At 40.8% G+C, this 16181-nt stretch overlaps 1 protein-coding gene across 1 annotated transcript in view; it reads left to right on the top strand.

Annotated features, from left to right (window-relative positions):
- The window catches only part of LOC122557192 (endothelin receptor type B-like), a 43685-nt gene extending 29495 nt beyond the window's left edge, over positions 1–14190 (top strand). The window contains exons 4-8 of the mRNA XM_043704610.2: positions 9384–9588; positions 10677–10826; positions 11469–11602; positions 12240–12348; positions 13874–14190. Coding sequence (XP_043560545.1) covers positions 9384–9588; positions 10677–10826; positions 11469–11602; positions 12240–12348; positions 13874–14020 — 745 coding nt within the window. The 3' untranslated portion in view covers positions 14021–14190. The remainder of the gene's footprint in view (positions 1–9383; positions 9589–10676; positions 10827–11468; positions 11603–12239; positions 12349–13873) is intronic.
- The last annotated feature ends 1991 nt before the right edge of the window (positions 14191–16181 follow it).

Below are 16181 nucleotides of genomic sequence, written 5' to 3'. Positions count from 1 at the left end.
ATCAAACTAATCTACATACTCTTCATTTTACTATCTTCCATGCGCCTATCCAAGAGTCGCTTAAATGTCCCTAATGTATCTGACTCTACTACCACTGCTGACAGTGCATTCCATGCACCCACCACTCTGTGTAAAAAACTGACCTCTGACATCTCCCCTAAATCTTCCTCCAATCACTTTAAAATTATACCCCCTTGGGATAACCATTTCTGCCTTGGGAAAAAGTCCCTGACTATTCATTCTAACTCAGCCTCTCAACATCTTGTATAGGTCTGTCAAGTCACCTCTCCTCCTCCTTCGCTCCAATGAGAAAACAATTAGCTCCCTCAACCTTTCTTCAAGAGACATGCCCTCCAGTCCAGGCAACATCCTGGTAAATCTCCTCTGCACTCTCTCTAAAGCTTCCAAATCCTTCCTACAATGAGCCGACCAGAACTGAACACAATATTCCAAGTGTGGTCTAACCAGGGCTCTATAAAACTACAGCATAACCTTGCAGCTCTTAAACTCAATGCCCCTGCTAAGGAAAGCCAACACACTAAATCTTTTTAACAACCCTATCAATTTGAGTGGCAACTTTGAGGGATGTTTGGACATGGGACCCCAAGATCCCTCTGTTCCTCCACACTGCCAAGAAGCCTGCCTTTAACCCCGAATGTTTTATTCAAATTCGACCTTTCAAAATGAATCATTTCATACTTTTCTATATTGAATTCCTACAACAGCCCTCCACACTATCTACCACTCCACCAACCTTCATGTCATCAGCAAACTTACTAATCCACCCTTCCACTTCCTCATCCAAGTCATATCTAAAAATCACAAAGAGTAGAGGTCCTGGAATAGATCCCTGTGGAACATCACAGGTCACCAAGCTCCAGGCTAAATACTTTCCATCTACTATCGCCCTCTGTTTTCCATGGGCCAGCCAATTCCGGATCCAAAGAGCCAAATTTCTCTGTATCCCGTGCCTCCTTACTTGCTGAATGAGCCTACCATTGGGAATGTTATCAAACGCCTTGCTAAAATCCATGTACACCACATCTGTTGCTCTACCTCCATCAATGAGTTTTGTCACATCCTCAAAGAATTCAATAAGGCTTGTGAGGCATGAACTGCTCCTCACAAAGCCACGCTGACTATCTCTAATCAAACTACAGTTTTCCAAATAATCATAAATCCTGTCTCTCAGAATCCTCTCCAATATTTTGCCCACCACTGACGTAAGACTGACTGATCTGTAATTCCCAGGATTATCCCTATTCCCTTCTTAAACAAGGGAATAACATTTGCCACTTCCCAGTCATCTGGCACTACTCCAGTGGACAGTGAGGATTGTCAAAGTTCATTGTCAAAGGCACAGCAATCTTTTTCCTCGCTTCCTGTAGTAACCTTGGGTATATCCCATCTGGACCTGGACCTATCTATCCTTATGTTTTTAAAAATTTTTAGTACATCCTTCTTCTTAACATCAGCCTGTTCGAGCATATCAGCCTGTTTCATGCTGTCCTCAAAAACGTCAAGGTCCCTCTCGGTACTGAATAGAGTCATAGAGTCATAGAGGTGTACAGCATGGAAACAGACCCTTTGGTCCAACCCACCCATGCCGAACAGATATCCCAACCCAATCTCGTCCCACCTGCCAGCACCTGGCCCATATCCCTCCAAACCTTTCCCATTCATATACCCATCCAAATGCCTCTTCAATGTTGCAATTGTACCAGCCTCCACCACATCCTCTGGCAGCTCATTCCATACACGTACCACCCTCTGTGTGAAAAGATTGCCCCTTAGGTCTCTTTTATATCTTTCCCCTCTCACCCTAAACCTATGCCCTCTAGTTCTGGACTCCCCGACCCCAGGCAAAAGACTTTGTCTACTCATCCTATCCATGCCCCTCATAATTTTGTAAACTTCTATAAGGTCACCCCTCAGCCTTTGATGCTCCAGGGAAAACAGCCCCAACCTGTTCAGCCTCTCCCTTTAGCTCAGATCCTCCAACCCTGGCAATATCCTTGTAAATCTTTTCTGAATCCTTTCAAGTTTCACAACATCTTTCCGATAGGAAGGAGATCAGAATTGCACGCAATATTCCAACAGTGGCCTAACCAATGTCCTGTACAGCCTCAACATGACCTCCCAACTCCTGTATTCAATACTCTGACCAATAAAGGAAAGCATACCAAACACCTTCCTCACTATCCTATCTACCTGTGACTCCACTTTCAAGGAGCTATGAACCTGCATTCCAAGGTCTCTTTGTTCAGCAACACTCTCTAGGATCTTACCATTAAGTGTATAAGTCCTGCTAAGGTTTGCTTTCCCAAAATGCAGCACCTCGCATTTTTCTGAATTAAACTCCATCTGCCACTTCTCAGCCCGTTGGCCCATCTGGTCCAGATCCTGTTGTAATCTGAGGTAACGCTCTTCGCTGTCCACCACACCTCCAATTTTGGTGGCACTCCACTGGTCACAGGCCTCCAGTCTGAAAATCAACCCTCCACCACCACCCTCTGTCTTCTACCTTTGAGCCAGTTCTGTATCCAAATGGGTAGTTCTCCCTGTATTCCATGAGATCTAACCTTGTTAATCAGTCTCCCACGGGGAACCTTGTCGATCGCCTTACTGAAGTTCATATAGATCACATCTACTGCTCTGCCCTCATCAATCTTCTTTGTTACTTCTTCAAAAAACTCAATCAAGTTTGTGAGACATGATTTCCCATGCACAAAGCCATGTTGACTATCCTGAATCAGTCCTTGCCTTTCTAAATACATGTACATCCTGTCCCTCAGGATTCCCTCCAACAACATGCCCACCACCGAGGTCAGGCTCACTGGTCTATAGTACTCTGGCTTGTCTTTACCGCCCTTCTTAAACAGTGGCATCACATTTGCCAACCTCCTGTCTTCCGGCACCTCACCTGTGACTATCGATGATACAAATATCTCATCAAGAGGCCCAGCAATCACTTCTCTAGCTTCCCATAGAGTTCTCGGGTACACCTGATCAGGTTCTGGGGATTTATCCACTTTTAACCGTTTCAAGACAACCAGCACTTCCTCCTCTGTAATCTGGACATTTTGCAAGATTTCACCAACTATTTCCCTACAGTCTATATCTTCCATAAATACTGATGCAAAATATTCATTTAGTATGTCCCCCATTTTCTGTGGCTCCACACAAAGGCCGCCTTGCTGATCTTTGAGGGGCCCTATTCTCTCCCTAGTTACCCTTAATATATTTGTAAAAACTATTTGGATTCTCCTTAATTTTATTTTTCAAAGCTATCCCATGTCCCTGTTTTGCCCTCCTAATTTCCCTCTTAAGTATACTCCTACTTTCTTTATACTCTTCTAAGGATTCATTCAATCTATCCTGTCTATACCTGACATATGCTTCTTTCTTTTTCTTAACCAAACCCTCAATTTCTTTAGTCATCCAGCATTCCCTATACCTACCAGCCTTCCCTTTCACACTGACGGGAATATACTTTCTCTGGATTCTTGTTATCTCATTTCTGAAGGCTTTCCATTTTCCAGCCGTCCCTTTACTTGCGAACATCTGCCTTCAATCAGCTTTTGAAAGTTCTTGCCTAATACCGTCAAAATAGGCCTTTCTCCAATTTAGAACTTCAACTTTTAGATCTGGTCTATCCTTTTCCATCACTATTTTAAAACGAATAAAATTATGGTCGCTGGCCCCAAAGTGCTCCCCCACTGACACCTCAGTCACCTGCCCTGCCTTATTTCCCAAGAATAGGTCAAGTTTTGCACCTTCTCTCGTAGGTACATCCACATACTGAATCAGAAAATTGTCTTGTAAGAATTTAAGAAATTCCTCTCCATCTAAACCTTTAACACTATGGCAGTCTCAGTCGATTTTTGGAAAGTTAAAATCCCCTACCATAACTACCCTATTATTCTTACAGATAGCTGAGATCTCCTTACAAGTTTGTTTCTCAATTTCCCTCTGACTATTGGGGGGTCTATAATACAATCCCAATAAGGTGATCATCCCTTTCTTATTTCTCAGTTCCACCCAAATAACTTCTCTGGATGTATTTCCAGGAATATCCTCCCTCAGCACAGCTGTAATGCTATCCCTTATCAAAAGTGCCACTCCCCCTCCTTTCTTGCCTCCCTTTCTATCCTTCCTGTAGCATTTGTATCCTGGAACATTAAGCTACCAGTCCTGCCCATCCCTGAGCCATGTGCCTGTAATTGCTATGTAATCCCAGTCCCATGTTCCTAGCCATGCCTGAGCTCATCTGCCTTCCCTGTTAGGCCCCTTGCAGTGAAATAGATAGTTTAATTTATTAGTCCTATCTTGTCCCTGCCTGCCTTGACTGTTTGACTCACTTCTGTTCTCAGCTGTACCCGTCTCAGATCGATCTCTTTCCTCACTATCTCCCTGGGTCCCATCCCCCCCCACCTTACTAGTTTAAATCCTCCCAAGCAGTTCTAGCAAATTTCCCTGCCAGTATATTAGTCCCCTTCCAATTTAGGTGCAATCCGTCCTTCTTGTACAGGTCACTTCTACCCCAAAAGAGATTCCAATGATCCAAAAATGTGAATCCTTCTACCATACACCAGCTCCTCAGCCATGCTCTATCTGCTCTATCCTCCTATTCCTGCCCTCACTAGCTCGTAGGAGAAAGTGAGGACTGCAGATGCTAGAGATCAGAGCTGAAAAATGTGCTGCTGGAAAAGCGCAGCAGGTCAGGCAGCATCAAAGGAGCAGGAGAATTGATGTTTCAGGCTTATGCCCGAAACGCCGATTCTCCTGCTCCTTTGATGCTGCCTGACCTGCTGCGCTTTTCCAGCGACACATTTTTCAGCTCACTAGCTCATAGCACTGGGAGTAATCCAGATATTACTACCCTTGAGGACCTCCTTTTTAATTTTCTGCCTAACTCTCTGTAATGTCCCTTCAGAGTCTCAACCTTTTCCCTTCTTGTATCGTTGGTTCCAATGTGGACAATGACCTCCTGCTGGCCCCTCTCCCCCGTGAGAACATTCTGCACCCTCTCTGAGACATCCTTGATCCTGGCACCAGGGAAACAACACACCATTCTGCTTTTTCTCTGCTGGCCACAGAAACGTCTGTCTGTACCTCTGACTACAGAATCCCCTAACACGATCAATCCTACTCTCACTCTGGCCATCCTCTTGCTCCTCACTTAAATGCACTTCTCTTAGTCTAGCCATTTGAGCATCCCCAAATTTAGTCACTACACCATCAGTGTCATAGGCCTAATTTATGGAATTCACTCTGGAAACATCTCCACCCCTGTACATCTCCCTCCTCTTTTAAAATGGCCCTTATTAAAATGAAACTTTGAAACTGCATTTAGGTATCTGCCTCAATATTGAAATGCATGATTCAGTGTTAAATTTTGATCTTTAATGTCCCTGTAAAGCTATGTTATAGGTGCTATATGAAAATTTTCATTGCAGACAAAATCATTAGTCTATACATGTCCCCGGTCATGCATTAGAGACAGTTAGACCCTGATAAATAAAACAAGGCTGATGAAGACATGCTCACTCAGGGTGATGACTCGGCTTGCTACCTCAGAACTTAGCAGCACAGAGAAGCAGCTGACTCATGCAGACACCTCATTAGCCGGAAACCAAAGGGTAATCTTAACAAGAAGTTTAGTGAGATCTGATATATTGTATTATGTTCAGGTGTGATTTCCATTTCATAACTGGACATTTAAGCATGATTAGAATTGCAGAAAGGATTTACTAGGATGTAACAATTGGAAACGAAAGAACAGGCTGCAGCCTTTTTGTTTGAAAAACAATATACTTATTCTGTACAGATATTCACAGAATCAAGAGCTGGTGCTTAAAACATGACAGTGATTTCAGAGTGTAAAACCTTCCTATATCCATATTAATTTGATAGTACAAGATGAGCGGCACGGTGGCAAAGTGGTTAGCACTGCTGCCTCACAGCGCCAGTGTTCATTTCCCGCCTCAGGCGACTGACTGTGTGGAGTTTGCACATTCTCCCCGTGTCTGCGTGGGTTTCCTCCGTGTGCTCCGGTTTCCTCCCACAATCCAAAGATGTGCAGGTCAGGTGAATTGGCTATGCTAAATTGCCCATGGTGTTAGGTAATGGGTAAATGTAGGAGTATGGGCGGGTCGGTGTGGACTTGTTGGGGAGAAGGGCCTGTTTCCACACTGTAATGTAATCTATAATCTAATCAGTGCTCTTGGGATGAGTGTGTGACTGGCTAGGATAGCATTTATAATCCATGCTTGATTGTCCTTGAGGTGAGGGTGGACTGCATCCCTGAACTGCTGCAGTACTTGGCATGTAAGTACACCCACTGCTGTTATAAAGGAGTTTCAGGATTTTGGCATAATGACTATGAAAGAAGAGAGATATAGTTGCAAATCAGAATTGCACATAGCTTGGAGAGGAGCTTGCAGGTGGTGGTGTTCCTGTGAATCTGCTATGCTTGTGCTTCTAGGTGTAGAGTTTGGGAGTTTGAAAGGTGATGTTGAATCAGTGGTACAGTAGCGCCTCGACATATGAACGACCCCATTCACGAACAAATCGGTTTACGAACAGGATTGTACGTAAAATTTTGCTTCAACGTACATACGAAATTTAAGGTACGAACGAAAGTGAACATTTTAAATGACAATGTCATGTCCCATTTTCGGAAAATTCTGCAACAAAGCAAAAAACAAGTTTCTCTGGATCGTTTTCTTGTGGCATCACCAACCTCCAAGAGACAAAAAAGAGAAAAGACTCCGGAAATATCTGAACAATGGGAAAATCGATTCAGTTCGTGAACTTTTCGATTCGCGAACCGGGTCCCGGAACGGATTAAGTTCGTAATTCGAGGCGCTACTGTATATTGACGCAGTGCAATTTGTAAATGGAATTCATTGTTGCCATAGTGCGTGAGTAGTGAGGGGAATAAATGTTGAAGGTGATGCATGAGAGTCTAATCAAGTGGCTGCCTTGGCCCTGGATGGTGTCGATTGTTCTTGGACTGCACTCATCCAGGCAATTGGCATTCCATCAAAATCCTCATTTGTGCTTAGTTGATGAAGAACAGGTTTTGAAGTTCAAAGAGTTGAGTTATGCACCACTGAACCCATCTCTGTCTTATTCTTGTTACCACTGTATTTAAAAGGCTGATTCAGTCAGTTGGAGAAAGTGAGGTCTGCAGATGCTGGAGATCAAAGTTGAAACTTTATTGCTGGAACAGCACAGCAGGTCAGGCAGCATCCGGGAATCTCCTGTTCCCTGGATGCTGCCTGACCTGCTGTGCTGTTCCAGCAATAAAGTTTCAACAACTGATTCAGTCAGTTTCTGAGCAGCAATAAACTCCACGGTGTTCAAATTGGGGTTTTAGCAATAGTAATGCCATTGAGCATGTAAGAGGATGGTGATTGTTTTCTCTGTTGTTGGATTAGTGATTGCTTTGAACTGATGTGGTGCAAAAGTTACTTGCCACTTACCATCCAATGCCTGGACACTGTCCAGGTCTTGTTGCATATGGACACAGACTGCTCAGTATGAGGAACTGCAAATGGTGCTGAACATAGTGCATTCACAACCAACCGTTTCTGACCTTATGATGAATTAAACCACTGAAGAGATTTGGGCCTTCAACACTACTCTGAAGAATTCTTGCAGCAATGACTTAGACCCAAACTGATTGACCTTTAGCAATCACATCCATCTTTGTTTGTGCCAGCTATTGGAGAGCTTTCACTGGATTTTTATTGACTCTAGCTATGCTAGCATTCCTTTAGGTCATACTCAGAAAAATGCTATCTTCATGCTAAGGAACTCACCTGTGGAATTCAGCTCTTTTAACCATTGTTGGACCAAAGCTGTAATGAGGTCAGGAGCAGAGTGGTTCTGGCACAGCCCAAATAAACAAAGTGTCATTAGTTGGTTATTGCTAAGCAAGTCCTGCTTCAGAAGCATTGTCAGAAATAAAGATCCATTGTTGGCTAATCTTTGTTTCCTGTTAACTCACTAACTTCTATCCCTACCAATATTAGCCCCGACACCATAAGATTATATTTTCTGTAATAACCTTTAATGTGGCACCGCATTATTGCCTTTTAGATTAGATTACTTACAGTGTGGAAACAGGCCCTTCGGCCCAACAAGTCCACACCGACCCACCAAAGCGCACCCACCCAGACCCATTCCCCTACATTTACCGCTGCACCTAACATTACGGGCAATTTAGCGTGGCCAATTCACCTAACCTGCACATCTTTGGACTGTGGGAGGAAACCAGAGCACCCGGAGGAAACCCACGCAGACACGGGGAGAATGTGCAGACTCCACACAGTCAGTCGCCTGAAATCCATATTGTACATCTATCGGTTCCTTTTTTATTTTAACCCCACACTATCGCCTAACTGCAGTAGTGCTTATTTTTTCCCCCAGCAGCCATGCTGTGTGTGTGCAGGTGTGAGATCGGTTCCCTTTTATCCACACAGATTAATTATTGAAGTACTTTGAAAAATCAGAGAACCAGGTTGATACCGCAATTTGTTGGTAATGGAAGATTGGAGAATATGTTGGGCCATAAGGTTACAGATTGTTATAGTCATAGAGTCATATGGCATGGAAACAGATCCTTCAGTCATTGTGGTTGAATACAATTCTCCTGTTGCTTCCTTAACACCCCATCGATGACTGGTTTTGAGTTTAGATTGGATCATCTAAACTATCTATTGGATCATCTAAATCCATCCTATCTAGTTCACCACAATACACATATGGCGAATATTCTCAATGTGAAGACAGGATTTTATCTCTATAAGGGCTGTATGGTGGTCATTCCTTCCAATCCTATTGTGGAAAGATGCATCTGCAATTGATAGATTGGCAAGGACAAAAACGTTACTTCCTGTTACTGATTTCCTCACTATCTGCCTCAAATTCAGTCAAGCATCCATCTCTGGGAATTGTTCAGTCAGAAGCAGCATATCTAGCATACACGAGACAGACTGCATGAAAGACTACCAATTTTTTCTCCTACGCAAGTTCAGAGCCCATGATTACATTAGGTCCACCCACATTTTGTGTTCCAGATGAGTAGGATTCCAATTGCTACACTGGAAAGAAATCAACCTTACAATTACACAAAGGCATCATTTAGTTTGTCCATGAGCAACAGTATGAGAAATCAACTAATATATTTCTAAAATATTGTTAATGGCAACTAGTTGACTCTAAAATTATCAGAAACATTCTGCTGAATGGAAGTGATAACAAGGGTGCAGATTTGTCATGAAACAACTGAGCATCATAACTACCTTTGCAAATACATTTCCTAAAATGAAAACATTTCAATTAGAAGATTTTTTGCCTGTGTTTTTTTGCAGGTACCGAGCTGTAGCATCTTGGAGCCGAATTCAGGGAATTGGCATTCCCCTGAGGAAAGCAGTGGAAGTAATAGCTATTTGGGTCATTTCAATTGTTTTAGCAATTCCAGAAGCTGTAGGATTTAACATGTTCTCAATAGACTATCGGGGAGAGAAACTGAAAGTATGTCTACTCCATCTAACAAAGCCATCAGTATTCATGGAGGTAGGTGTCAACATAAAACTTCAAATCTCTATATTAACATTTAAGCAACATGGGACAAGAATGACAATTAGAAATTTGATCGTAACAGTCCAATCTGTACTGGATGTGAATATTTAGATAACATAATTACTCTTATTATACAGCCTGATGTAATGTGGAATAGGGAAGGGAATAGAGATGTCCTGAATCCAGAACCTGAAAATAAATTATCCGTGAAACAGATTTATCCCTGTGTTAATGTCCCAGTGTTATCCAGTAGTTTGGGAAGTTGAAAAGGCCAGCGACATGAAAGTCCTGGATATATTAGCATCTATGGCATATCATAAGACTACCTCTCACCTGCCAAATAGATATGGTTTGCAAGTTTGAGACCTTGCTGTTCTATAAAATGGCTGCCACGTTTCCCATAACCACCATTTTCAAAAGGTCCTTTATTGACATTACAATTGCACTGTATACTTGCTAGACTCTCTTTTAAACGTAATTTGGGCTGCAATTTTATTACAACTTTAAGCAATCTAAACAATTCTAATCTCAATTGTGTGGCATCATTCCAAGGCATCGGGACAAAGTGAATATTCCTTGAAATGGGAATGGAGGAAGGAACAAGAGTTGGATTTTAAAAAAGTGTGCGAGGGAGTGAAGATCCAGTTCATATTTAGAGAGCTTAGTGCTGTAATTGATTGCTTTCTTCCCTGGTTAGGATCAAATATGATTTTCTCTCTCTACATAACATTTTGTCTTTTATTTAGCCATTTAATAAATTATTATAAAATTTGAGTAAAATAATCTTCGAATCTGAATTCCTGATGAAATTCTGACATTCAATAAGAATGGAGCTAGAATTACTTACAATCAGACATTCACTTGTCTGTGTGAAAAGGAGCTGGTAGTTTCCAACTTACGTCCAGTTTAAAAAAAAAACTATTATTATAATAGGATTTATTTTCAAAATTAGATTTTTCAATTTCTACTTTGTTCAACATAGAAGTAATTTGAACTACCTCATGGAGAGTGCTTAGTGTAAAGTTTAGGTAGCTGTTGTTTATCAATTATAAATTCATACTATCAGGATTGTTTTCATATAGTTCTACAAGAATGTGAAAGATTGGTGGCTATTTGGCTTTTACTTCTGTCTGCCTCTGGCTTGCACTGGTATATTCTACACTCTCATGACTTGTGAGATGCTGAGCAGGAGGAATGGGATGCAAATTGCTCTCAATGATCATATCAAACAGGTAAGGAATCTGAAACACTCAGATACACCAAAACACATGTACAAAGTACCCAGTATACAGAAATATAAGCCTACACTGAAAATAAAGTCTCAAAATTTAAAGAATGCAAACTTTCATTTAACTTTAACATGATCCACTTTACACCACAAATAGTGGCCCAATACTTCAACTTCCTTTGGCTACACTCCAATTTAATAAACCAGATTTCAACAGCATGGACAATAGATAAAAGTAGTAATTCTAATGGAAGCGGAGGAGGCAGTTATCCATCGTATTCAGGATACATTCACAACAGCTATTAAACCAAGACCATTGTCCAAATGGGTCCAACTGTACAATTAAGTAAGAGATTAAATCAATATAATAAAACTGCCCACCCAAGTCTGACCACACACACAACCCCCACTAACATCTCCTCAGTTCAAAGATACACTTGAGTCTGGTCATAACACTTGTAGACTATTTGTGACTGTACCATAAACTGCATTTTTCCTTTCACATAAACATTTTAAAACATCTATTTATCTAGTGGATCTTTGTTCAAATACCAACACAGTCATACCAAGTTGATTTTAGCTATTCTGTTAGAGCAAGAGACTTAATAATTAGAGAAATGTTAAAATGGTCTTTACTTTTCCCCAGAGACGTGAAGTGGCTAAAACAGTCTTCTGTCTAGTGGTTGTCTTTGCTATGTGTTGGCTCCCACTGCATTTAAGCAGAATTCTTAAGAAAACTATCTATGATCAGCAAGACCCCCACAGATGTGAACTCCTCAGGTAAGTGTGTGGTACATTTTGAAAGATGCCTTTGTTTCTATTTGGTGGCACCCTGTACTGCAGATCTTGGTTTTTCACCTTGGTTCCTTAGTTCAGGTACACAAGGTCATTAAACCATTGTTCATACTTTGGGTAGGTACCAAGTATCCCTTAGCCAAAAATGGAAGTGAACCAATGCAGCCTGCAATGAGATAACATTTAAAATTATTGTGGCCACCCTGTTTACTCTTACAGAAAAATAGAAACATTGGATAATTCAAGTTCTTAAATCAATAGGCTAAGAAATAGCAAAAGAAATTTATGTTTACTCCATGAAAGAGATTAAGGAGATAAGAAAATTGGGGTCTGACATTGATGATTTGGGAGTAGGGGGGATGAATAGGAAGAATGACAAATCTTAAATTGTCTACTGTAAATTATTTGGGACTTGCTAGAGCATTGTCCTATAATCATTTAATTTCTGACTTTTATCACGTCAGGTATGAGGCTTTCATTTTATTTCGTATTAATTATAACAGTTCTTGAATTGAAGAATAACAGGCTAATAGATCTGACTGTAATTTCATGTATTAGAAAAGAGGTAGAAAATAAATGGCTAACTTACAACACAATTAATTTTCACAGTGTTTCTATTCAGTTTTCTTCTAGTTCTGGATTACATTGGGATTAACATGGCTTCTCTCAACTCCTGCATAAATCCAGTGGCATTGTATTTTGTGAGTCAAAAATTCAAGAACTGCTTCAAGGTAATTTTGAAACAAAGTTTACAAATAGTGAAATCAAAGGGTTTATTTTCTATATAGATTTTTGAACTATATCCTAACCGTCATCAAGAACAGTGGATGCAGACCAGCCTAAAAACCCTGTAGCAAGGCACAAGGACCTCACTTTACTGCGATTATTTAGACCTACCTCCCTAACAGCACTGTGGGTGCACCTAAACCTCCAGGGAATGTAGCAGCTCAAAAAGTAACTCACCATCTACTCCTAGCAATTAGGTTTGGGCAATATATGCTGGGGTAACCTTTGACACCCCATCTGTGAACAATTTTTAAAATGCTTTCAGCTTTCTACCTTAACTTTTTTTGGAGATCATGTAGCTGCAATTTTACCTCTGGTCCAGAAATTCTGGATTCAAGACCCACTTCCGAATGGTTAGAAAAACGGTATCATAATGTAGCCAAACAGATTGATTATGATCTTGTAAATGCTTCCGACTGTCTACAACAGGTGTTGAGAGCAGGAGTGTTTCCTGGTCAGCCAGAACTCTATGGTAGCCAGAGTGTAACAGCCTATTCATGTTAAAGACTCCACGTGGAGAGTCATAAGCAAGCTTTATACTCATTCTAAGGCGCTGTCATACACATGTCTTCATGCCCCTTGTCTGCTGTCCACCAATTTCTCTACCTCTTAACCTTGCTCATTCTTACTCTGCAAGTAAATTAATATAATAATAGCCTCACCCAGATCTCACAATCATTTTAGGACTCTCTGTTGCTTAGATCTTCATGCCATTTTCTGTCCACTTGTTAAAGTCCATTTCCACCCACACTTTTCTACCCACCACAACCCTAGAAAACAAACTAACTCACTTACTCCATCAGTAATTCACATTCAGCTCCCTCATTTGATCCATAACTCTCTGAAACTATAGGTCACCCATTTAAGACAGTGATGAGAGTTTTGTTCTCTAAGGGGGAAGGGTCCTTGGAACTCTCTCCCTCAAAAGACAGTGAAAGCAGTATTTTTAGATATGTTTAAGACAGAGGAAAATAGCTATGCAAAGAATATGAGAGGTTATTGCTGTAGGTAGGAATGTGGAGTAGTCATGGCAGAGCAGGCTCAAGGGGCTGAGTAACTTACTTCTGCCGCTAATCTGTATGTTCATGTTTTTAATCCAATAACAGCTTTGCTAACATTCACTTGTTAAATAATCCTCAGCTCTCACCCTCCAGGAGCTCTAATTTTTTTCAAAATTTAATGACTTTCAGTTCTGCCCCATTTATCTCTGTCTTCAGGCAGTCATCTACACTGGCTCATGTTTATACAAGTAACATTTAAAATACTTTTATTATTAAATCACTATCTTATTCTATTAGGGTGGCATAGTGGCTCAGTGGTTAGCACTATTACCTCAGTGCCAGGGACCTGGGTTCGATTCCTGCCTCGGGCGACTGTCTGTGTGGAGTTTGCACATTCTCCCAGTGTCTGCATGGGTTTCCTCCCCCAATCTGTTAATTTTATGCTAAATTTATTTCCTTATTACCACAGTCTTGCTTGTGTTGCTGGTGTCAGCGGCCAGCTCTGAGCACACCAATGGATGAGAGAATGGCTGTTGTCAAATGGAAAGCCAACAGCCATGCAAATGGCCTGGATCGGAGCAGCTCACGCTTCAGTAACAAGTACAGTTCATCATGAGCCTTTTTTTAAAGAAAAGGAGAAAACACTTCTTGGCTCTCACTGCCACATAGGTCAGTTTCATACGTGAACTTGCATTTTGTTTTGGAAGATCCAAAGGAGATGTCTGTCTACACATTGTGAGTCTCTGAATATTTGCAGGCATGAATAAAGCAAATGCTTTGACTGTGCTCTCTATATTCCAATATCAAATGTTCATCTTTTACTGATCACCTACATAAATGTTTAATTGCCATAGAGAACAAAAATAAAATGTAAATAGTTTATCCTAACGGCCAAAAGCTCTTTAAAAAGTAAGAAACTGAAAAGCAGACTTTTTTTCATAAAGATTCTAACCATTAGAAGTTTAAACAATGCTATATTTCCAAGAAATTGTAGTTGCAGTTACAGATATCTATGTACCAATCACTGGGAGATTTACCTTACTCCTAGATGGCATGCCCACTTTGAATCTGTAAAATTAGAAATGAAGACTTTGGCCCCAGAACTAGCCGTGTCCCTTGCTAAGCTTTCCATACAGTTAAAACACTGGCATCAACCTGATATTGTGGAAAATTGCCATGGTATAGAGAATCATAGAATCCCTACAGTATGGAATCAGGCCATTTGGCCCAACAAGTCCACACCAACCTAACAAAAAAAAAAGCAGGACAAATCAAACCAACCAATTATCCATTAGGCTATTTTCCATCATCAGCAAGTTGATGACAACATCTGTCAAGTGCCACTTGTACAGTTCACTGATGCTCAGTTTGGCTTATGTCAGGGCCATTTGGCTCTTGGCATGCATTACAATCTTGGTCCAAACATGAACAAATAAATTGAACTGAATAGCGATGTGAAAGGTGACTGCCCTTAACATCAAGATGGACCTTGAATAAGCATGGTACAAAGCAGCCCCAAGAAAACTGAAGTCAACAGAAATCAGGAAAAATCTCTTCCACTGGTTAGTCATACCTAGTTCAAACAAACACGGTCATGATTGATGTAATCTAATCATCTCAGTCCCTAGCTATCAGTGCAAGAAATTCTCAGGGTTGTATCAGCAGCCCAACTGTCTTCAGCAACTTCCTTAATTACATTCCTTCCATTATAAGGTGAGTAGAGGTGTCCACTGGTTATTGCTGAATATTCAGTAAAACTTATAACTCCTTGGACACTGAAGCCATCTGTGTGATGAGCAGCAAGACCTGGACAACATCCATGCTTGAGCTAATAAATGGCAAACATACACATCACACAACTTCCAAGCAATGACCATCTCCAATAAGATAGAATCTAGCCACATTCCCTTGACATTATATTATGATTACTGAACCCTCAATTTCACGTCTTGGGTTACCATTTACGAGAAACTGAATAGGACCAGCTATATAAATAGTATAGTTACATCAGCAGATCAGAGACTGGTAATGCTGAGATAAGTAACTCACCTCCTAACTTGTCAAAGCCTATCCACCATCTACAATGCCAAATCAGAAGTGTGATAAATACTCTCCACTTGCCTGGATGACTGCAGCTCAACAGTATCAGGACAAATCAGTCAACCTGATCAACAACTCATCTGTCAATTTAAAACAGGTATTCTCACCACAACCAACCCAAAACGGCAACAGTGCATATACAGATGCACCACAGCAATTCCATAAGCCCCTTTTATTAGCACTTTTCAAAACTTCTAAAATCTAGAAGTTTAAGACAGCAAACACATGGGAATACCATCCATTAGTTCTCCTCCTAGCCACACAAAATAAAGATTTTGAACTATATCATTATTCCCTCGTTGTTACTCAGTCAAAATCTTGGAACTTGCTTCCAAACAGCAGCATAGATGTGTCTGTACCAGATATACTGCAGTAGTTTAAGCAGGAGAAACTGAGCAAGTCTGGCAGCATCTGTAGCAAAAGAAAAAGTTAATGCTTTGGGTCATTAGAGTGATTTAGACAGACTTAGGCCAACAACCCCATTACAAACTCATGTTAAAAACAGCTAGCTATCATTGACAAATTCCTTGGTTGAAATGAAACACTTCTAAAAGTTTGATAAACTACATTCTTAAAGACTGAAACTAATTTTTTTTTCCAGTTAGCAGGAACATAAACAGGAAAAGCATATTTACACACTGCTACTTGAGAGAGGGGTTAACCCAATCACAAGTGTA

The sequence above is a fragment of the Chiloscyllium plagiosum genome, unplaced genomic scaffold (assembly GCF_037043375.1).
Source record: "Chiloscyllium plagiosum isolate Xiang-an unplaced genomic scaffold, Cpla_swu_hap1 HiC_scaffold_11, whole genome shotgun sequence".
NCBI classification, from domain to species: Eukaryota; Metazoa; Chordata; class Chondrichthyes; order Orectolobiformes; family Hemiscylliidae; genus Chiloscyllium; species Chiloscyllium plagiosum.
Note: the sequence above shows the minus strand (reverse complement) of the source record. Positions and strands in the feature narration are given on the sequence as shown.